This window comes from Toxotes jaculatrix, chromosome 17, assembly GCF_017976425.1.
Source record: "Toxotes jaculatrix isolate fToxJac2 chromosome 17, fToxJac2.pri, whole genome shotgun sequence".
NCBI classification, from domain to species: domain Eukaryota; kingdom Metazoa; phylum Chordata; class Actinopteri; family Toxotidae; genus Toxotes; species Toxotes jaculatrix.
Genome location: NC_054410.1, coordinates 12759724 through 12782104, shown reverse-complemented (window position 1 = coordinate 12782104; position 22381 = coordinate 12759724). Strand labels below are relative to the sequence as shown.

The 22381-nt window shown below is 41.2% G+C and overlaps 4 protein-coding genes across 4 annotated transcripts; 3 read left to right on the top strand and 1 right to left on the bottom strand.

Moving 5' to 3' along the window:
* Nucleotides 1–282: 282 nt before the first annotated feature.
* atxn3 (ataxin 3) lies at nt 283–5284 on the top strand. The gene is made up of 11 exons (XM_041060150.1): nt 283–352; nt 886–1050; nt 1149–1193; nt 1292–1377; nt 1487–1553; nt 1627–1714; nt 1793–1922; nt 2066–2229; nt 2686–2842; nt 3075–3139; nt 3254–5284. Exons 1-11 carry the CDS (start codon nt 308–310, stop codon nt 3304–3306), a joined length of 1065 nt encoding a protein of 354 aa, XP_040916084.1. The 5' UTR covers nt 283–307; the 3' UTR covers nt 3307–5284.
* A 189-nt stretch (nt 5285–5473) lies between these two features.
* LOC121196922 (protein Z-dependent protease inhibitor-like) lies at nt 5474–7568 on the top strand. Its single transcript, XM_041060149.1, has 5 exons — nt 5474–5520; nt 5726–6361; nt 6484–6757; nt 7003–7150; nt 7241–7568. Exons 1-5 carry the CDS (start codon nt 5484–5486, stop codon nt 7430–7432), a joined length of 1287 nt encoding a protein of 428 aa, XP_040916083.1. The 5' UTR covers nt 5474–5483; the 3' UTR covers nt 7433–7568.
* A 628-nt stretch (nt 7569–8196) lies between these two features.
* Nucleotides 8197–20295, top strand: ddx24 (DEAD (Asp-Glu-Ala-Asp) box helicase 24). The gene is given in 10 exon segments (XM_041060669.1): nt 8197–8289; nt 8495–9396; nt 9491–9946; nt 10027–10180; nt 17419–17931; nt 18161–18236; nt 19312–19500; nt 19589–19718; nt 19818–20070; nt 20072–20295. Coding segments are annotated over 9 exon segments (2700 nt in total). The 5' UTR covers nt 8197–8289; nt 8495–8498; the 3' UTR covers nt 20103–20295.
* LOC121197204 (ubiquitin thioesterase OTUB2-like) lies at nt 20164–22367 on the bottom strand. The gene is made up of 6 exons (XM_041060670.1): nt 22233–22367; nt 22076–22156; nt 21867–21985; nt 21657–21741; nt 20697–20888; nt 20164–20577 (listed from the first exon to the last, which is right to left on the bottom strand). Exons 1-6 carry the CDS (start codon nt 22236–22238, stop codon nt 20371–20373), a joined length of 690 nt encoding a protein of 229 aa, XP_040916604.1. The 5' UTR covers nt 22239–22367; the 3' UTR covers nt 20164–20370.
* Nucleotides 22368–22381: the final 14 nt, after the last annotated feature.

Here is a 22381-nt window from a genome sequence, read left to right as displayed (position 1 = left end):
AAAAGAAAAATTCTGACTCGCCCTCTGGTGGTAAACTAGAGGTATTTTTTGTTGAATGCTGTTATATGACGGGCAAAATCTAACTGTCTAATAACGACACTTTTGGATGTTCCCATGTATAGTAATAACGCTGCCTCTGTGTTCCACAGACATTTCAATGATAGTGCTCGTATAAATCTATAAAACCGTCAATGGAGATTTGAATGGGGATGGCGTTGGAGTAGAACCCAGCCACTAGATGGCGCTGGTCGACATTGTCCCTTCTCTCCATGGTGATGAATGCAGCGGGGCTAGAGGTCAGAGTTGAATGTTTGACAGAAAGCTGAATATGGATTCCATATTTCACGAGAAAGTAAGTTTAAACGTTTAACTTAAAATATTTAGCCACAAGTAATACGCCGTGTTTATTCGGAATACCTTGGACCTTATGGCGGATATTTGTTTACCGGCGCTATCTGGCCGGTGCTAAGAGATTTGTGGTGGTGTTTGTCAGTATTGTTGTTCAGACAGCTAAAATGCTAATTGCACCTGCTAGTTAGAGATAATGAAAAGTTTCTTCTCAGCTAGTAGAAAGCTTTATAATAGCCACAGGGATGTTATTTTTGTCAAGCTAGAAAACGAACTGGCTTGACATATCTCTCTGTTCTATTTAACATCGTAAGAAGACAGTTGTTTGTGTTGTTTACGTTAGCTAAGCTTGCTATATGTAGCTCAACTAGTGTATGACATATCGTGGGGAAATACTAAATCCATAAGGTTTAAGTATTAAGCAATCCAGTGTCCATAAAGCTGAATAAGCTGTTAAGAAAATCATTTAATCATGCTGCTGTGTTAGATGTGTCATATGCCGTGGTATCTTAACAATAACTACTCCTTTCTTTGTAGCAAGAGGGCTCTCTGTGCGCCCAGCACTGCCTCAACAACCTCCTGCAGGGTGAGTACTTCACTCCTGTGGATTTGTCCTCCATCGCTCATCAGCTTGATGAAGAGGAGAGGATGAGGATGGCAGAGGGAGGTATGGCCAGTGAGGAGTACAGGACCTTCTTACAGGTGAGGAAACCCAGAAGGTGAATGTTGATGCAGCAGGTTATTTATGCAAACTGTTACCAAACAGTTTCTAACGTTGTGTCCTGTGAATGTGTTTCTAGCAACCATCTGGGAACATGGATGACAGTGGGTTCTTTTCAATACAAGTGAGTTCAGAAAAGTCCCTTTTTATTGTTACTAAACAGAACCATAATCATTATAAGTCAGGAAGATCAATACCCTTTTCTGTTGTCTAATCCCCTAGGTAATTAGCAATGCTCTGAGAGTGTGGGGCTTGGAGCTAATCCTCTTCAACAGCCGGGAGTACCAGAGCTTGATGATAAATCCAATGTAAAGTTTCTTTGTCAAGACCTTATTGTGTAATCGCTTAATCTGTAATAGCATAAACACTTTACAGTTTGAGGTGATTGTAACAGCTATTCTTGCTTTCATGTTTCAGAAATGAGAAAGCCTTCATTTGCAACTACAAGGAGCATTGGTTTACTATACGCAAACTTGGACAACAGGTATGAGGCACTTGTCTTCAACTATTTGAATACAGCTTGGTTTACTGAAAACACTGTTTTGTTTTCTTTGCAGTGGTTTAACCTTAATTCACTGTTGACTGGACCAGAGTTGATTTCGGACACCTATTTAGCCCTTTTCCTTGCTCAGTTACAACAAGAAGGTAAAATAATATTGACTTATTTATAGTATGTTTAGAATTTGCAATGCAGAAAAGATTATAAAAGTTGTATTTGTGCAGGTTATTCCATATTTGTGATCCGAGGAAACCTCCCTGAGTGTGAAGCAGAGCAGATCCTCCGGATCATGAGGGTGCAGCAGCAGCAAAGGCCTAGGCTCATTGGAGAGGAGGAGGCCCAGACAAGTGCAGGGTACGTGTTATATCTTCAGACTTTACAATGTAGAGGACCCAAAAATTACTCCAAAAGGGGTGGTTAGTTTATGTTTCATATTGCTTATTACTATTACTTTTGACTTACATGCGGTGCCTAATTAAGCCTTTTACTTTGAGCAGCAGGTCAGCAGCTCTGAGCCAGACAGAGGTGGGCTTTGGTGTTGAAGATGATGTTGTGGATGATGATGAAGAACTGAAGAGAGCCCTGGCACTCAGCAGACAGGACATAGATGTGGAAGATGAGGAGGCTGATCTTCGCAGGGCCATACAGCTCAGCATGCAAGGTAAGTGATGAGTCATTCAAGGGTTTTAAAATATTCTATCATATGATTAGGATCATAGGAGACACACCGGTGTGATCATCTTGGGTTCTTTTTCTATTTTACTCATACTGTTTGTTTTTGTGTCTCATTCAATGTCACTATGCAAAAGTAATGTATATCTTATTATCTAGGTGAATAGATGTAGATTTGTTATGCAGTGTGAACACAATCTTTCAGTCACTCGATTGATGAAATGTCTCCTCCATAATGAATTTAAATAAGTAAAAAAAACCTAAAACAACAAAAATACACAAAAAATATTGTTATCAAAAATATTAATATCATTAGTTTGTTCAGATTATTTGCTCTATTAATCTGGTCTTATCTATGGATGAATGAATTTTATTCTAGCTTTACAGAACTTAGTAATAACAACTTTTTGAAAGTTGCTTCTGTTTTGTTTTGGGTTTTTTTCAGGAGCAGTGATGAGCAACAAGTCTTCAGAGTCTGAAGTGGGAAATGTGAAATCAGGCAGTCAGGCAGCAGGAAGTGCCGCAGGAGGACAAGGAGAAGGCCGGAATGAGACACTCACAGCCGAGGAACTGCGGAAGAGGAGACAAGCCTACTTTGATCGGTAGGTTCAGCTGCATGCCTGCTAACCCACAGTAGAGGGGGGTGGACACAATATTCTAAAACACTTAGAAAAAAAAAACACCTAGAAATCCAGTTTGATGCTTTGCGAATTGTATGATGTTCAGCTTTATGGTGTAAAATGAAAGTATTGATGATATTACATAAACCACCTTTAAGTGAGTGGGAAACAAGTGCATGGAATTTGACACAAATCCTCTCTGTTGACTGTTTAGGCAGCAGCAACAAGCTCAGACAAACATTCCTCAACAACCAGACACAAAATCAACAGGTGGCTCAGGTGAGCACATTTGATTATTAACATAAATATAGTTCCGATTGTTTAACAAATTGTATTAAAAAGCCCGTCCAAGAACATTATGGAAGATACTAGCCTGTGCTGTCCTTCATCTAGGATCAGTAAATGCTGGCTCTGAGGAGGACCAACAACAAAAGCCCAGCCAGTGAAGTTGTGAAAGGTTTGCCTGTGTTGTTTACCAGCTGCCTGGATTGGCAACCCCCTCCAGGGGTAGCTTTGCTCCTTCCTCTAACCTTTTGCACATGCGAACATAAGGACAGTCAGAAGGCTGACACGTTTCCCCTGGTTAGTTCGCTGACAAGCCACAGAGAAGAGAACAATGACAAAGAAAAGGCAGCAGTTAGTCTAATCTAACTCAGTGAGGCACTGAGGCTGGGAAAAGGGTGACCACAGAACTCATGATGCAGTTAATCCAAGTTTGCAATTGCCTTTGTACCATGGCGCCTTCTATTTCTATTGTATACAGTTTTTTATTCTTGGTTTTTCTCTGGAAGAGATGGAAAGGAATCTTCAGCATATAAAAGGGTGTGTTTACTTGCTTGGGGAGAATCCATACAGAGATGGGTGTTCTGTGAAAGCCATAGGAGACCAATGTTTAGACCACAGATAAAAGCTTGACAAATAGTGACAGAGCCTCCTACCTTTTTATTGGAATTTGTAGGATAAAAGATGTAATTCCCTGCCCCACCAGAACAACTGTGTGGTTTTGAAATTGTTTATTTTTTGCAGTGTACTGATACATCTTTTAGCCAGCAGCGCTGACATGTGTGGGCCATTTATTCCTGGCATCACTGACCATTTTACTTGTGAACATGTACAAGTGAACTCCCAAGGTATTTAGACAACAACATGTGTTTGATGTTGTGGCTTTGTTTTTACCTTTGAGCTTATAAGCAGGCCTATTGAAATTTAAGATTACAATGCTTACAAACACAATTTAGGGGTGTTTTGTCCAGTCTGGATGAACAGTGAACAAAATAGTTCTATAGAGCTATTTGTTCAATCTAAGATGCTTTTGACTGATGGATATTTTTTATATCTTGTCGTAATGTAATGGGGAACAAATAGGAAATCTGTAAACTTTATGAAACTACAGCTGATAGATAAATACATTGTTCATTTTTCCAGCACAGGATGACAACTCAAAACCAAAAAAACTCTGACATGTCCAACCAGCCGGCCTAGTTTGTGACTTTGTATGTTACCTCTCTTCATCAGTATTTGTCATAAACTCAATAGGGAATTATTATAAAGAAAAAAATGTTAAAATGATGATTCCCTTTGACAACCCGTTAGAAAGAGTTTACAGTTACAGTCCCTGAAATGCTTGTTTAATTGCACTTGATTGACTTATCCTGTTTTCCAGTAATACTTAGAGCAGTGTTGTACACATTAGTTGTACAAAGATACATTCATTTGCACTGAGGTTGCCATGGTTTAAAGCTATGGATGCCAGTGGCTGATTGATGGCCTTTGGAAATAACAGTTTAATAGCAAGAATTAGGGGAGACTGTTATTTAATCCCATAATTTGTATAGTATAAAACCCAAAGAACGAAACAAAACATCAGAAATGTGTCACCGTGCATACACTTTGAAGAGTTCATTGTATGTTTTTTTTGCGTTTGATTCTTACCATAACTTAATACCATAAATCTCCTGCATTTTTCTCTACAAGCTTTCATTCAGTCCTGAAAAACAGAATCTGGTTACAGCGCACAATGTTAATGAATAAACCACATTTCAGCATTAAAACAACCAAATTTGTTTACAGTTGTCATGTATTTTGGAACCTTTCAGCGTGCATATATCTTCATGCCTCCACAGAAATATTGAATATCATGACTTTTTGTGCTGGTTCACTTCCAGGAAGAATCCATGATTTCCTTATTGTTTGTTTTTTTCCTTCTGATTTCCTTCTGAGGGTCTTTTTTTTTATTTAAAATTCACTTGTGAAAGAGTATAAAATGTTGGTAGTTGGGTTTTTTATCATTGCATTATTTCCACTCACTGCATTCTCACAATAAGTGCTAATTCATTCATCTTTGTTATATTTCACATTACCACAGCACATTCTTTCATTTAATGTATTAGTTCTTGTTCCAGGATTAAAGTGATATTCACTCCTCCTAAAGTTTGCCATGTCTTGTTTATTTCTTGTTGTGTTAATGTTACTGTGCTGTTATTGATGTTTCTTGTAAGAGGAAGAGGTTTTGAATGTTCAACAAACAGCTCTGACTCCATCTGGATCAACACAACTGACGTGTCTGTTGTGGTTAATATATAACACTCAGAGCACACTTGCACTTTGTTTCCCCAAATAATAGATGGAACTTTCAGAAGCAATCTTTCCCAAGCCGAATGGTACGTATGGCAGTGGGTTAAAATGTATTTTGGTGACAACTACCTGTTGCATTTTAAATTTTGATTTCTTATAGTAGTTTTGGTGGTAACATATATAGAAAAATTAAGTTATTCAGGAGATTTTTTTTGTAGGTTGATTAATTATTGTGTCACTGTTGTGATTTTTTTTAACGTCTTTTGATATCTGCATGTCTGCATGTTTCAGGTTGTTGGCTCAAACTTTCCCAGGCTCGAATTATGATGATACACAAAATGAAGATCGGATTTATTTTTATTTTAACCTACATGTGCTTCCTCACTCCTGTCCACCAAGCACAACTTCCAGATGCCACCCTCTCAGATCTTTCCTTCAAAAATATGGACTTTGCCATGAACCTTTACAGAAAAATATCCAGCTACCATGACAAGAACATCTTTTTCTCACCTCTGAGCATCTCTACCAGTTTTGCTGCTCTCTTAATGGCTTCTGACGGCGTCACACATGAAGAGTTACTCAAGTGTCTCAACCTGGAGCAGCTGGAGAGAGCTAACCAGCCAGAACTTATCCCAAAACTTTTCCAACTCCTTCATGAGAACATCACACAGAACGGAACACTGAAACTGGATGAAGGCATGGCCCTGTTTGTGCAGCGGCAGTTTGAGGTAGAGCAGAAATTTGAAAACCAGATCAAGATGTTTTTCGATGCTGACATCAAAACTGTAGACTTTGCAGACAAAAAAGGAAGTGTCAGACTCATCAATGAGTACATCAAGCAAAAGACAGAGGACAAAGTGACAGGGATGGTTTCAGACCTGGATCCACTGACCCAGCTCATGTTAATCAATACAATTTTCTTCCAGGGTAAGACGAATCACTTTTGCATATTTTAGAACTGCCCCTTGGGTTATTGATTACTCTGCATTGATTAGTGATTGTGTTTTTATGTCTTCCCATAAAATTAAGCAGTATTATGTCTTCCACAGGAGCCTGGCAGATGCCTTTTGATGCCAATTTCACTCAAAGTGCACCCTTCTACATTGACAACTACAATGTTGTGCAAGTGCCAATGATGTTTAAAGAGGATAAGTTCCACATTATGGAGGATATCTCTCTTGGAGCCAAAGTGCTGAAGTTACCATACCAGGAAGGGGTTTCCATGCTTATCCTGCTACCCAACAAAGGCATGGACTACACTGTAATCGATGATGAGATCAGTGCTGAGAAGTTCCTCAGCTGGGTCAGGAAGCTGCAAAAAACGTAAGTGCGTAGATACATATTACATGGGAATATGTTTTACACACGCCTGTAAGTACCATTTTATTGTACATATTCTGTTATATTTTAGCCATTATTGTGAAGCCCTTTGTGGCCTCCTCTCTAGAAAGGTGCTGTGACAAGTATCCAACAACAAAAGCGCAAATCATTCTGCATAATATCAAATACATACAGCAAAAGATAACAAGCAAGTATACTCAGCATGTCGGTCCATGTTTTCTTCACAGCAAACTGGAAGTCAATCTGCCTAAGTTCAAGATGGAGCAGTCGTATTCTCTGCAAAATCTTCTACCAGAAATGGGCATGGCCAGTATCTTCAGTAATTCTGCCAATTTGACAAGGCTGAGTAAGAACGCAAGAATCCAAGTGTCAGAGGTTGGTTTTTAAATTTTGCCATGGTGTAACGACACATGAGAACACTCCAGGCTGCAGGTCGTGACCTTTGTCTCTACTCTAAAATCACAGGTGCTGCACAAAGCTGTGATTGAGGTGGATGAGACAGGGACCACTGCAGCAGCTGCCACGACAATTGGCATTACTCCATATTCCTTACCCAGGACCTTCATCATCAACAGGCCGTTTTTCTTCTTCATATATCATGAAGACACAAACTGTCTGCTGTTCATGGGTAGGGTGATTGACCCCACCAAAAACTAGCTGTTCTGAAGTGCTTACACATGACATTGTGTTTACTCAGGCTTCCAAAAGGCTCGATGGTTCGAAATACTTGTTTTGGTCAGCTCTGTAAAAGCCCACATATATGTGATGAATACTAATAAAGACTTTACATTGATGTGCCTTCCTTTTGGATTAAATTATTAACAAATCATGGCACTGGGTACATAACTGAGACATCCACTGTAATTTAATAATAAATTACTTTTGTAATTTTTTTTTTTTGGGGGGGGGGGGGGGGGGGGGGGGGGGGTAAATTTGTGACTAATGGCTCTATTAATGATTAATAAATACTTCACTGATGACGGATAAATGACCATGAGTAAGAACAGCTTCTGGGTTGCCAGGTTGTGAAAAAAACTCTGGCTGGTATACAAATATGCAAGTACATTTGCCTTGGTGTTTAACCCCCACCAGCAGGACACTGGAAAAAAACATTGATTTACTGATATTTACCTCTGTAGATTTAATTACTGTAAAAACGCTTCATCAGTGGCTTATTTATAACTGCGTGAAGATGACTTACAAACATTTGCTGCAGGCTTATGAGAGAGAGGACGAGACTCGTGATTAAAAACTGTATCATTACAAATTATCAACATAATTGTAGTTTATTGGGCCTTCATGGGTGATTTATCGATTCAAAGTGAAAAATGTGGACTTGCGAGAAAGTACTGCCAGTATCCGTGAGGTTTTAGATCGCACTGTCCCTGTTGTTCGACAAATAAAGTTTTTCAAACCACGTGACCGACTCTGTCATGGCTGCGCCCTCGTGCCATGTGTAGTTGCCAGCAGTTGTAACCACATTTTGATGTCTCCAGAAAGCACGGAAGGTCAAGGTAAGACGTTTTTTTTCCAGTGTCACTGCTTGTAGTTGTTGTGTAGTTGCCTACAACTAAATATATTTCACGAGTAATGTTTTATAGTCGGATCTTTCTGCGCGCAGTCGCTCGATAACTTCAGTAAACTGATGCACATGCGATTGTAACAACTTTGAGGCAGTTCAACATATTGGTGTAACCCGGCTGGTTTATGTATTTGTAGGAAAATGAAGACAAAGACGATGAAACCGAAAAACAGGCGTCTGTCCTCTGGGCAGCAGAAACAAGCCAAGCGGAGCATTCATGTGAAAGGCAAATGGAAAGCTATAGAGCTCGATCCCACTCTCTTCTCCGAGGAGGGCATGGAGGGTCTGGTGTGTTTCGAAGAACTGACAAATTACCGTCTGATAGACCCTGAAAAGGCAGCGGCCAAAGCAGCAAAAGAACTGAAAAAGAAGGAGAAGAAGAAGACGAAGAAAAAGGCAAAGAAAAGAAAAGCCGGCGAGGAAGAGGAGGGTGGAGGGGACCCTGATGTGGAGAGCAAAGAGGGAGAGGAAATAGCTGAGCCAGCCAAGAAAAAAGCCAAAAAGAAGAAGAAAAATAAGAAACAGTCTGTAAAGGAATCAGTTCAACAAGAGGACATTTCTACAGAAGTGTCAGAGAAGAATGTAGCTGCAAATGAGGAGGGAGGAGATGATGAAACGACTAAAGAAGACACTTCAAAAGATTCATCTGCCAGCTCTGAGCATACTGTCCAATCAAAAAATGCAAAGAAGAGCAACAAAAAGAAGAAAAAGACACAAAAGCAGCCGATAGAAAAGGATACAGAGAAACAGCCAGACCTGGAGCCTTCATCTGAGCTTCAGGCTGTGGGAAAAGAAGAATCTTCACAAGACAAGGTGACAAAAACCTCTAAGAATCGAGCAAAGAACTGGACAAATGCTGCACTTTCTGGTTCTAATGACAAAAACACGGATGTGGGTGCTTGGAAGGACCTGTTTGTTCCCTCCCCTGTGCTAAAGGCACTGAGCAACCTTGGATTTGGTTCACCCACACCGATTCAAGCCCTTGCATTACCTTCAGCTATCAGGGATCGTATGGATGTACTGGGGGCAGCTGAGACAGGTAAGTTAAAATGTCTGTCACGCTTTATGTCAAAGCTTTTGTACCATAAATATCCATTCCACATATGAAGTTAATGTGAGCACTGTAATTGCAGGAAGTGGTAAGACACTGGCTTTTGGCATTCCCATGATCCACACCATCCTGGAGTGGAAAAAAGGCTCAGACAAACCTGTTGATGACAACAGTGAACCAACCACAGAGGTGGAGAGTTTGTATTTACCGAGTGTAAAGTCGGAAAATGCAGCAGAATCCATAACAGAAGATGAACAGGAGGACGACATGCAGGCTGAGGAAGATGAAGACAAAGGTGACTCAGATGAAGATGCCACTGAGGACGATGAGCGCGGCAGTGAAGAGGAAGATGAGGATGAAAGGCTAGGATGCGTTCAAGTAATCGAAAATGCTGAGTTCAACTTTGACCCCACCGCTGAAGCCGAAGAAAGACCTGCTGGCAGTAACAGTCAGCCTCTGCTCGGACTGGTTCTCACTCCCACCCGGGAGCTGGCTGTTCAGGTCAAACATCACATTGATGCTGTCGCAAAATTCACAGGTGAGTCATTTAATCTGACATTGTGCATCCCTCAACAGTTGTATGAATGTCAAGATACTCAAGATGTTACTGTGTTGCAGATATCAAAACAGCGATAGTGGTGGGTGGAATGGCACAACAGAAACAGAGGAGGATGCTGAAGCGCAGGCCAGAGATCGTTATTGCTACCCCAGGACGTCTGTGGGACTTAATCAAGGAGAGACATCCACATCTGCTGAACCTCAGACAGCTCAGGTAAATTACAGTTCACACCTCTGTTTAGTATTTATCAAGGGGGGAGTTGTAGGTTTCAGCAGTGACAAATACAAATAAAATATCCAACTTTACAGCCTAAAAAAACATATTTACAGCCTGGTACATTTTTTGTTTTTGGTCTCTATTGATAGTTTCTACCTCCGTGAACACGGGGGGGGGGGGGGGGGGGGTTTGTACCACAACCGTTTTAGTGTTATTTAGGCTTAAAATTCTTACATATATTAGGGCGTGGTTATGTTCCTCCATCAGTTGACAGGGGCTGCAGTGTCCGTGTTTGTTTGCCAATGTTTGGATAGGTTTTTGTGACAATATGACTTGTTGTAGTGTAGACTGTACTAACCGACCGTCGAAGGAGTCTGTGTTGCAGTTTTTTCGGTAAGTAAATTTCTCACTATTTTACCTGGATGTTTGCACTAATTAGCTTGTATTAGCATATTTTGCTGCTGGCTTATGACTTAATTGCCGATTTATGGTCACTGCTGATACAGATAGAGGACCGGAGCAGCTAATTTGGAATGCTTAAATTTGTTATTAATTAGTTTATTTTACTTAACTTAGATTTAGGATTTATTGTCGCTAGGAGCACCTAGGTTATATAGGTAAGCAGGTAGGTCAGTGGCCCAGAATGCACCTGGGTGGGCTTATGGTTTTTTATCAGAGCAGGAGAGGCAGCACGGACAGGCTTGTTCATTGTTGTTTGCCTGCAAATGGACTGAAGGAGCAGTCTACAGTCAATACAAAAGACATTAGTTTTATCCAAAAGAGTTGTTTAACTTACGAGTACTGGCTTGAGTTATTAGCTAAAAATGTATCAAGACAAAAGAAATGCAAAATGTAAACAAGCAAAAAGACTGCTGGAAGATATTAATGCGCTAATTAAAGGAAATTCAGATGCTAATTTGGTGGATGCTCTGCTCACTAAATTCGTTCAATGCAAGCGCCAGTCATGAAGCGTTTATGGCCTTACCTTTACCACTAGATGAAGCTGCCAAACAAAGGAAGTGGTTTGAAGAAAAAATTACCACTTTTAGTAATTTTGCAGACAACATGAAGTGTTGGCTGTCTGAAGCAACACAATCATGCGTGCAAGCAAATGCAGATACTGAGCTACAGTGTGCCGCAGACGACATAAACCCTGAAGACAGTGCCTCAAATATGTCATGTAAGAAATATAAAGCTAACAAGGAATACTCCCAACATTCACACGCTTCAACAACATCATCTGCACGTTTAAAGGCTGAAGCGGATAAGGCAGGGCTGATGGAGCGTATCGCTGCGCTGAAGAAAAAACATTGTATTGAGGAGCAGGAGCTAAGGTTGAAAAGAGCAAAGGAACAATTGGAGTTGGAGACGGAGCTGGCCGCAGCAATGGCAAAGCCTGATGTATTGAATAATCCATCTCGATGTGGTTCAAAACGTTCTAATGGCATGAACTCTTATTTTGAGAAGAGAAATGGCAAAGATGTGTCCAAATTGGATCCCTGCGCCGACGCTTTTGTGCCAGAGCGCACTTCAGTTCAAGCGCCAGATTCCATTAAAATACAGCCATCAGTGGTTAGGCCAAAGCAACAATCAATATCTCACGATAAAGAGATGTATTTGGACTTGGATGTTTTTGCAGACGAAGCTGTTAATGAAAAGCAAAATCTAACTTTGCATCCTTTAGTTAAAGAAAGCAATGTTAATTTCCAAGCCACACATACTGATAATGTAACTCATCAGGATCTGAATGTCCACCTTTCAACATCGATCTCCAATTGGACACAAAGGAAAAGTATGCAATCTCTGCCTCATGCTCAAATCAGTTATTCAAACAACCTTGTGGACTTAATGCAAAAGCAAAATGACATCACTGCAATGTTGGTTCAGCAAAATATGAGCTCAGCTTTGCCACCACAAAATACCCCTGTGTTTGATGGCGATCCTCTCCAGTATAAGTCCTTTATTAGAGCTTTTGAAAATGGAGTGGAACAAAAGAGAAGTTGGAGTGACTGCTTGCACTTCCTAGAACAGTACACCAGGGGGCAGTCAAAAGATCTTGTGCACAGTTGCCAGCACCTACCTCCGGAGCAGGGATACTTGAGGGCAAAAGGTCTTCTGAAGGAGCATTTTGGAGATGAACATAAAATTGCATATGCTTACATGGAAAAAATTCAAAGTTGGACACCAATTGAAAGTGAGGACACTAAAGCACTGCAGGCATTTGCCTTGTTTCTCATGTTCTAATTTGACAGAACAGAAACATGAAAGAACTGGACTTGCCATCAAATATGAGAAGCATTGTGTTAAAACTGCCATAAAAATTAAGAGCAAAATGGAGAAACGTGGCTTGTGAACTGCAAGAAAGAAGAGGACAAAGAGCTTTGTTCACAGATCTTGTTGCTTTTGTTGAAAAACAAGATAAAACTGTGTCTTATCCAGTGTTTGGCAACATTCAGGACATACAACATTCCACCTACAAGACCTCCAATACCAGTCACGTAAAACAAAAGAAAAGAGGAAGTAGTTTTGCCACTAATGTCGCTGTCGTAAAGGACGGAGCTGTAACTGAAAATAAGCCCAAAGTCTCAACTCATAACTGTCTCTTTTGTATGCAAAGCAATCATACCTTTGACAAATGTTCACAGTTTAAAGTAAAGGCACATCAGGAGAAGATCAACTTTATTAAAGAAAAAGGAATTTGTTTTGGTTGTCTCAAGATAGGCCACACAAGTAAAAAATGTAGGAGTCGTCTTGACTGTTTTGTGTGTCACCAAAAACACCCTGGAGTCCTTCATATAAAAAATGAGGATAAATCAACATCTTCAGAAACTTGTCAGCAGCCGGTCAGTGTTTCTTCTACCATGACTCAGACCTGTGGCCATATTGGGGCCGATGGTAAAGACAGTAACATCTTTTCCATCGTTGCAGTCAAAATCAAGAGCCAAAAGAGTAACATGACAGTGCAGACATATGTATTTTTGGATCCTGGGAGCTCCAGCACCTTCTGCACTGAGAACCTGGCGAGCAAATTAAACCTGAAAGGTAAACAGACGAGTGTTCTGTTGACAACTTTGGGTCAGAGGAAGATTGTTCTCACCTTGTATCTGGACTTGAAACATCCTCTATTGATGATGATTTCATTGAATTACCAGATGTTTTGACTCAAAAGACCATACCTGTCTCAAAACACAACGTTCCTCAGCAGGAAGAGATTAACATGTGGCCTTATCTGCAGAAAGTGAAGCTCCATGACATTGATGCAGACGTGGACTTGCTCATTGGTACTGATGCTCCAAAAGTAATGGAACCCTGGGAGCTGAAACAGCCAAAATGAAGGACCGTGTGCAGTTCGAACCAGGGTTGGATGGGTCATTAATGGTCCGCTGCGAGGCAAGAGCAGGCGTGTGGATGGCTTCACTGCTGTAACTGCTAACAGGACTGCTGTGGAACATCTTGAGCAGATGCTAGTCCAACAATATAATCATGACTTTAATAAGAAAACATTGCAAGAACAAACTGAAATGTCTGGAGAAGATATTAAATTCATGAATATTATGGACAGTACAGCTAAGCTGAGTGGCAATCATTACTGCATTGACTTACCTTTCAGAATGGAAAATCTGGTCATGCCAAACAATCGCTGTATTGCAGAGCAACACCTCCAAAGCCTGATAAGAAAGTTCAACAAGAACAGCACCTTTAAGGATCAGTATGTGACATTTCTAAATGACATGATATTTCAAGGATATGCCGAAATGGTGTCTGATGATGGAACTGTGTGGTATATCCCTCACCACGGGATTATCATCCCAGAAAAGGCAAACTGAGGGTTGTGTTTGATTGTGGAGCTACATATAAAGCTACATATATAACTGTCAGCTTTTGCAAGGACCTGATCTAACAAACTCTCTTGTTGGAGTGCTGCTTCGATTTAGACAGGAGCCAGTTGCATTAATGGCTGATATCCAAGCAATGTTTTATCAAGTTCATGTCCCTGATGAACACAGAGATTTCCTCCGCTTCCTCTGGTGGCCTGAAGGTGATACTACACAGTTGCTGAGAGAATACCACATGACAGTGCATCTGTTTGGAGCTGTTTCGTCTCCAAGTTGTGCGAATTATGCTTTGAGGAAAACAGCAGACGACAATGTCCAGCAGTTTCCACCTGAAATGGTCAGCACAGTTAAGCACAATTTTTATGTTGATGACTGTCTGAAATCCCTGCCCACAGATGATGATGCTGTAAAACTGATCCATGGGTTGAATGCTCTCTGTGAAAAGGAGGGGGTTCCAGCTCGGGAAGTGGCTTAGTAACAGTCGCACAGTATTGCAGTCCATTGATGAGAACATCAAGGCAAAAGAGATACAGGAGTTGGACTTGGATTCCGAACAGCTTCCAATAGTATGGGCTTTAGGACTGCAGTGGTGCACTGAAACTGACAAGTTTAACTTTAAGACCTTGCCTCCAGAACAGCCATGTACCAGAAGAGGTGTTCTGTCAGTGGTGAGCTCACTGTTTGATCCTTTAGGATTTCTGGCCCTGTTCATTATTTCAGCCAAACTGTTGTTACAGGAGCTCTGCAGGAGAAACCTGAGATGGGATGAAGAAATTCCACAGCATTACTCCAAACAGTGGTCTGACTGGCTAAAGGACTTAAAACAGATAGCAGAGTTTCATGTGAATCGTTGTATGAAACCCAGAGACTTTGTTCCTGTTACAGCACAGCTCCACCATTTTGCTGATGCTAGTCAAGTTGGGTATGGTACAGTATCATATCTGAGGTTACACAATGGACACAATACACATGTGGCCTTTCTCTTGGGAAAGGGCAGAGTCGCTCCTCTTAAACAGATCAACATTCCTCGGCTGGAGCTTATTGCAGCTGTTTTGGCCGTGCATGTTGATAAACTGTTGCAGAAAGAGATGCACCTCAAACTGGAGGATTCAGTCTTTTGGACTGACAGCACCACTGTCCTCAAGTACATCAACAATGAAACAAAGAGATTTCAAATATTTGTAGCCAACAGAGTCACCATCATCAGAGAGGCCACAGATGTCAAACAATGGAGATATGTGAGCTCAGAGGAGAATCCAGCTGATGACGCATCAAGAGGAATGAGAGCAGACACCTTCACAAAGGACAGCAAATGGATAAAAGGTCCTGAATTTCTCTATAGGTGAAAAGAAGAGTGGCCTAGACTGGAGCTCGGATTGACTGCTCCAGATGACCCAGAGGTCAGGAGGGATGTGACAGCCAATGTCATAGTCAGGGACATAGGAAACGCCACAAACAGCTTCATTTGCTATTTTTTATCATGGCCAAAGCTGAAAACATCTGTGGCTTGGTTCTTGAAGTTGAAAGCAATCCTTACCTTGTTGGCACAGAAGAGGAAGGACTTTCTGGAAATCAAAGATCAAGAAGTGCCACAAAGAATGCAACACTTTAAAGCCACACTCAGAGGACAGTCTTTATCTTCTGGAGATCTTGTTAAGGCAGAGCAGTCCACCATTCAGTTCAGCCAAAACCAAAGATTTAAAGTTGAAATATCTTTGCTAAAGAATGGCTCTCAACACATCTCCAAAGACAGTCAGCTCTATAAACTGGACCCAGTGTTGGATGATGGAATTCTGCGAGTTGGCGGTCGACTGAATAGAGCATCATTATCAGCCGAATCTAAGTATCCAGTCATCTTGTCTAAAGATGAGCATGTGTCTAAACTGATCCTGCGTCACATTCTCCAAAAGCTTGGACATGCAGGACGGAACCACATGTTGTCCAGATTACGGCAAAAGTACTGGATTGTGAATGCAAATTCCGCTGCTAGAAAGGTTATATCTGTGTTGTTTGCAGACGCAACAGAGGAAAGCTTCTTGAACAAAAGAAAGCTGATTTGCCTCAAGAAAGAGTGATGTCAGATAAAGCTCCTTTTACAGATGTTGGATTTGATTATTTTGTCCCTATTGATGTAAAAAGAGGCAGGAGTCTTCTTAAAAGGTATGGAGTTTTGTTTTGTTTACTTGCCTTACCAGCCGTGCTGTTCACTTGGAGGTGGCGTATTCCCTGGATGCAGATTCCTCTATTAATGCAGTACGAAGATTTATCTGCAGACGTGGTCCAGTGTCCTCTATCTGGTCAGATAATGGCACAAATTTTGTTGGAGCCAGCTGAGAACTGAAAGAAAGTGCTTTGGTGCAGGATGGTATAAACTGGCACTTTAATACACCTGCAGCTTCCCATCAAGGTGGCATTTGGGAACGTTTGATTCGGTCGGTTAAAAGTGTCCTCACCTCTGTCCTCAAACAGCAGGCTTTGGAGGATGAGGGACTTCAAACTGTGTTCTGTGAAGTGGAAGCCGTGCTAAATGACAGACCAATCACACAAGTCTCAGAAGACCCAGCCGGCTCAGCATGCACGCTTTGTTACAGGAACAGCCTGTTTACAGCTACAAAGAACAGTACATTAAATAATGTGAAAAGAGGACAGGCTCCGTTACAGGGATTACTCCATAAAGGCAGCGATTTTTAACTTTATTTGAAAATAGTTAAGGTCACAAGAGCCAATTTCCAAATGCAGGATGTAACTTAAAGCTTTGTTCAGGGCACTTTATGTTATATGCTCTGAAATAGTTGGTGCACGAATGGGTGTAAGAGAAAGGTATCCAAGCCACTGACTTCCTAACATCCCAGCAGTGGAATGATAAATAAAGAAAAGAGACCTAGCGTAGACTGCATGCACATTATTGCTGTTTGCAGGAGGAGTCCTTGTGTAATCATTTTCAAACAAAAGGCCAACAACAACAGCAGAATGTTTCCTGAAAGCTAAACAGAAACCACAGGCGCTGACTTTTTTATTGAATTTGACTGCCCTCCAGAATTTAGGCAGGTCTTGTATCTGCAGTAGTATCCTGACTTGGCAGGTCTGAATGCAGCTCTGCATTTACTTAAACACCACTAAATGCTGACCAGTGGGTTGGATCGCCTGTGCATCTGGCAGCTGACTTGGCTGTATTCATCTCTTTAAAGAATACTGCCAAGTCAGGAGAAAACCCTTAAACATGCATTAACACAGCATATGTTTTAGTCTGGTCTCTTTAAAACAGAAAATAGTCCCTTGAGAGATGAACTGAAGATCAACATAAAGATGAAGAATATTTGTATGATACAGATGTAGAAGGAGGGCTTGTTTAAACGCTGTTGTGTGTCTTTTTACCCGGGGGACTATGTTTTTCTGCAGGTGCCTGGTCATTGATGAAGCAGATCGCATGGTAGAAAGAGGCCACTTTGCAGAGCTGGAGAGTCTCCTGGAGATGCTGAACACCATGCAGTTCAATCCCATGAGGCAAACGTTTGTGTTCTCTGCCACACTGACCATGGCTCACAGCCTGCCCACCCGCCTCCAGCAGAAGAAGAAGAAGAATCTGGACCAGAGGAGTAAACTGGAAATTCTCATGGAGAAAGTAGGGATCAAGTCCAAGCCCAAAATCATCGACCTCACCAGGAAGGAGGCAACAGTGGAGACGCTGACAGAGACACGGATCCACTGTCAAAAAGAGGAGAAGGACTTCTACCTTTATTACTTCCTGCTCCAGTACCCCGGACGCACCATGGTGTTTGCCAACAGCATAGACTGTATCAAGAGGCTGAACTCCCTGCTGGTTATCTTGGACTGCACTCCACTGCCTCTACATGCCAACATGCACCAGAAACAACGCCTCAAAAACCTGGAAAGGTTTGCTGAGAGGGAGAGGTGAGCGTCACACTTGCAGTAGCAGTCTGAACTTGTTTGCCTTCAGTTGACTTCATTCAGTGATTGGATGAATATGATGAAATATAAAAATGTGTTAACTGCAAACAGAGGCTTAAGGGTTTAATCACCACCTGGATTGTGTTTCATATGAGTAGGTCCATCCTACAGTTGCACAAGAAATACAATATATTCTTTGCTTTACTGAACTGACCCTGGATTTCATTCACAGTTGTGTTCTTCTGACTACTGACGTCGCTGCAAGAGGACTGGACATCCCCAATGTTCAACATGTTATTCACTACCAGGTGAGCGTTTTTGACAGTTGTCCACAGATTTTATTATCTTTGATTACAAACTAGTTCCTCAGATTTGGTTCCTTTGATGAGCATTGTTACCAACTAGCCGTAACACTAACCACCACACAAACCTGAGCTATAGCGCAGGAGACCTTTAAGGCCAAATTAGCGGCAGGGTCAAAGTTGAACTCAGAATTTTCGATTACTTGACCACATCCTAGCCTTTCATCCTCATCTTCCTCTTCACTGCCGCGCTCATCGTCCTCACTGCAAACTAATACACTGCACCTCTCTGCACTCTTGTACTTTTTCTTGCTGCTAATATCCCATACCATATACACTACTCACAATAAGTTAGGGATATTGTGAGAGACTCAGTGGATGTCATACAGTGTGTCAGTGTGCATGTGTGCGCAAGAAGAAATGTGTGATCTCATTGATTGTGTGTGTGCGCAATGTGTGCACGTGTGGTTTGAAATAGCGTGTGAGCACTATACTGTATCTGTCTTGTCTCTGCTGTGCTTTAATTGCTCCCGGTGAAACGTTTCGTCTGTGTACTATGTATATGGCTGAAACGACAATAAAGCTACTTGACAGGAAAATGAGAATAAAAGAATTTCTGATAAAACTTTCAAGAGTGTTACTCATAGAAGTTTCTTTTTCATTTATTGTCTTTAATTGTAGAATGAAAAAATGTTAGATTCAAGTGCTACTAAGTACTAAGACTCAGTGATGGAGTGATTAGACTTTGAGAATTCATACACTGATTATGACAAAATACACTTAAAACATTTTCATTAAATTCCTTCAGTTTTTACCACGTGTATAGATATACAGTACAAATACATGTATAACATGTATTTTATATGAATGTCGACAGTCAGGGATGTAAACTGCAACTTGACTGGTTGGAGGTATACAACGTTAAGGTGGTAATTGTAGTTTATTTAAAGAATACAACATTTTGTTAACAGCAGTAGTGGAACAGAAGCTGTACTCGTTGTTACACTGCTACTTGCAGACAGAGGAGGTCAGCTGATACCTGATATGATGATTTTTAATTATGTTCTCCTGTGTACATCAGGTTCCCCGGACATCTGAGACTTATGTCCACCGGAGTGGCAGAACAGCAAGAGCCACTAAAGAGGGTCTCAGTTTGCTGCTAATAGGCCCAGACGACATGATGAACTTCAGAAAGATTTACAAGACTCTTGGAAAGGACGAGGAGCTTCCAATGTTCCCCATAGAGACAAAATGCCTGGAAGCAATCAAGGTGAGATCCTCTAGCATAAGGTCCTGTCTATATGTGATTTTAAAGAGATTATATTGCATTGTTTACTGTCGAGTGTGTCCCTCCACAGGAACGAGTAAACTTGGCCAGAAACATAGAAAAGATTGAGTTCCACAACAGCAGGGAGAAGCAGCACAACTCCTGGTTCAGACAAGCAGCAGAGGCCCTGGAGGTTGACCTGGATGATGATCTTTTACTTGGTAAGTAACTATACTGGTGACAAAAAACTCTAGTAACATGTTAAGACTATTGAAAAATGTTCAAATACAGAAAACTGAAGATGCCATGTATGTCTACAGGCAGAGCAAGGGATGAGGAAACTGACAGAGAGCAGCAGAAGATGGTAAAGGGTATGAAAAAGCATTTGAAGCGTTTGATCTCTCAGCCCGTGTTCAAAAATGTGATAAAGACCAAGTACCCCACTCAAATGGGAAAGCTCTCCCTGCCTCACATGCATCACGAAGGGATGGAAAGTGCCCTAACCAGGGTTTCAGTACAGGAGAAGAAACAGAAGTTAAAGAAAGGTGTTCCACCACAGAAGAAAAAACAAAAGAAGGGAAAAGGAGGAAAAGCAGCAGCAGTGACGTGTTAGCGAAAATGTGTATTTAAAAAGTCCACTTTTGACAGGATTTATGTAATTGTGAGTCATGTAAATGTAATTTTTAATATTCAGTTCAGTCAAATTCAGTTATTCTACAGTGTGGAATAACTGTATTTGCAGATGTTGCTGAATCTCTGTATACTGCAAGATTTTATAAAAATCTGTTTTCACAAGTGTCTTAAAGCGCAGTTGGGATTAATTCAAGCAAAGTCAATATTCCTGAGTTGAGCAGAGTTGTGGTCCATCACTGGTCAGTGCTGGGGTCGTGCATAGAGAATGTTATAATGTGATGTTTGGTAGAGGAGGTGCAGAGAGGGTTCAGCACCCTCTGGAATGATATGGTGAGCCAGCTGCTGTTCATCACCCTCCATAGAGACGATATGTATGCAAATGTCCAGGGCCTCCGACAGAGCCAGGATGTCCACGTGATCACATTCCATCGCCATAGTCTCCACTTCCTGTAAGAAGAGAACAAAACATTACCAAACCTGGCAGCTGTATACTTCATTAAAAAAAAATTGACAGTAACAGATTATCTTCCGTTTTTTTCACTAGATGGCAGCAACACTTTACCAACCTGACGACAGTAGGCGTGTAGATTGGGTGCCTCCACAAAGTTGCAGAAGAAGTCTGCATTGTTTTGCAAGTGAGCTGAAGTGAGTAGCCTGAGATACTGCACCACACTGTCAGAGCTGGTCTGCTCATTGAAGAGCCTGAGCAGCGTGTCTTCCTGCTCATCAGCCTGGCACTGCTCCACGACATTTACAACCTTAAGAGGACCCAAACAATCAGGCATTTTCACAAACTGGTTTTACAAACAAAAAGAGAGGCTCAAGTACTTTTACTTTCACTCCCTGCACCTTTTTAATAAGCACAGAAGTGTCACGGCAGAATAATTATGCTTCACCAAGAGCTTATTAATAGTATGGTGCTACTCATGTATGATTTTTATTCATGCCAATGAAGAACTGATAAAAAATTAACTGAACCTTTCAAGATGTCCCAGCAAGTTCAGTCATTAGTAGGACATTACTTTCATTTCCTTTTCCTTTAAGATAAACTTCATTAACAGGAACATTTGGAGATTTTCCACTGCTTAGTCACTTGCCATTAAATGGTAATATGTTGGTAACTTTGTATTGATTACACGATCTGCAAGGATCGTGTAATCAAGGACCTCAGTTGTATGCTTTAAATGTGTTATGCCGATCGTATTACACATTATGGGGAAAAAGGTAACTGACTTTAGGGCCTAAACCGGAATGATGAAGGTCATAGGTCACAAAGTGGAAGTTTTTTTTCTGCCACTGGTTCTGTACCAGTGTCTCAGTCTCACTTTGTCCCATAACCTGACAATCATTTCTAAATGGTTCCTCCCCAAATGTAAATGTGTTACTTATTGTGTTAGTTATAATTTATTTTTATTTATTAACAAGGATAAAAACTGTTCTCATCAGCGTCTTATTACAATTTGTACCTCGGTCATTTACTTTTTTTTTTTTTTTTAAATGGTGTGCTGGTAAAAGGGATTGTTTACTGTGTTCAGGTGGTGCGTGAAGGAGCTCTCATCAAATCCCGCAGAGGACAAGACTTTGCCGCTTTGAATTATTTTGTCCTTGAATCTGAAATTAAAACCAGTAACAAAGCCTCTTTAGTCACCTATATAATGTAGTATTTCATTAGCTTATATTTTGGGGGACTTCAGTTAGGGCGAATGGCAGCAAGGATGGTGATAATGATAACTGACCTCTGTAAAGCCCTGGCATTATGCAGCACTGACTCCATGTGTGCAAAGCAGAAGGCTCTGTAGAAGCAGTTTCCATCCCCGCGCACTTTTCTCACAGAGGAAAACTGGCTGCTTAAATCCTAACAAAGGACAACAGCTCTGGTTATAATGCGGCGGAACCGTTGAGTAAAAAGGTGCTGACACCGCGTCGCCCCTGTTAAATAACATACTTTGTGTTTAGCACCCGGCTTTTCCTCAGCAAACAGCGAAGAAATGTCCTCTCTGCAGGAAACCAGGCTGCCAGCCTCCATCTGCGGGCAAACAAACAGCTTCACTATCTGGGAGAGCAAACAGCGGTTTGAAAGGTCGACTGACCGAACTACATACCTTCATATTTCGACAACACGGAAACCATGAAAAGAAAACACGTAATTAGAGTTTAGCAACATTCCGTGCGTCAAAAAACTGTGTCAAAACACCGCCGCAATTTTATTTCCATTTTCTGAAAACCGGATGTTTGCAGATACCACGTGCTT

Excerpts from the sequence above, each read along its gene's own strand:
- atxn3 (XM_041060150.1), top strand. The coding sequence starts at position 308 with ATGTTTGACAGAAAGCTGAATATGGATTCCATATTTCACGAGAAA. Across the intron at positions 1,554-1,626 it reads TACGCAAACTTGGACAACAG|TGGTTTAACCTTAATTCACT; the intron begins GTATGAGGCACT and ends TTTTCTTTGCAG. Across the intron at positions 2,230-2,685 it reads CATACAGCTCAGCATGCAAG|GAGCAGTGATGAGCAACAAG; the intron begins GTAAGTGATGAG and ends GGTTTTTTTCAG.
- LOC121196922 (XM_041060149.1), top strand. The coding sequence starts at position 5,484 with ATGGAACTTTCAGAAGCAATCTTTCCCAAGCCGAATG. Across the intron at positions 5,521-5,725 it reads AATCTTTCCCAAGCCGAATG|GTTGTTGGCTCAAACTTTCC; the intron begins GTACGTATGGCA and ends TGCATGTTTCAG. Across the intron at positions 6,362-6,483 it reads CAATACAATTTTCTTCCAGG|GAGCCTGGCAGATGCCTTTT; the intron begins GTAAGACGAATC and ends TGTCTTCCACAG.
- LOC121197204 (XM_041060670.1), bottom strand. Across the intron at positions 21,986-22,075 it reads AGCCGGGTGCTAAACACAAA|GATTTAAGCAGCCAGTTTTC; the intron begins GTATGTTATTTA and ends GTCCTTTGTTAG. Across the intron at positions 21,742-21,866 it reads AATGCCAGGGCTTTACAGAG|ATTCAAGGACAAAATAATTC; the intron begins GTCAGTTATCAT and ends TTTTAATTTCAG.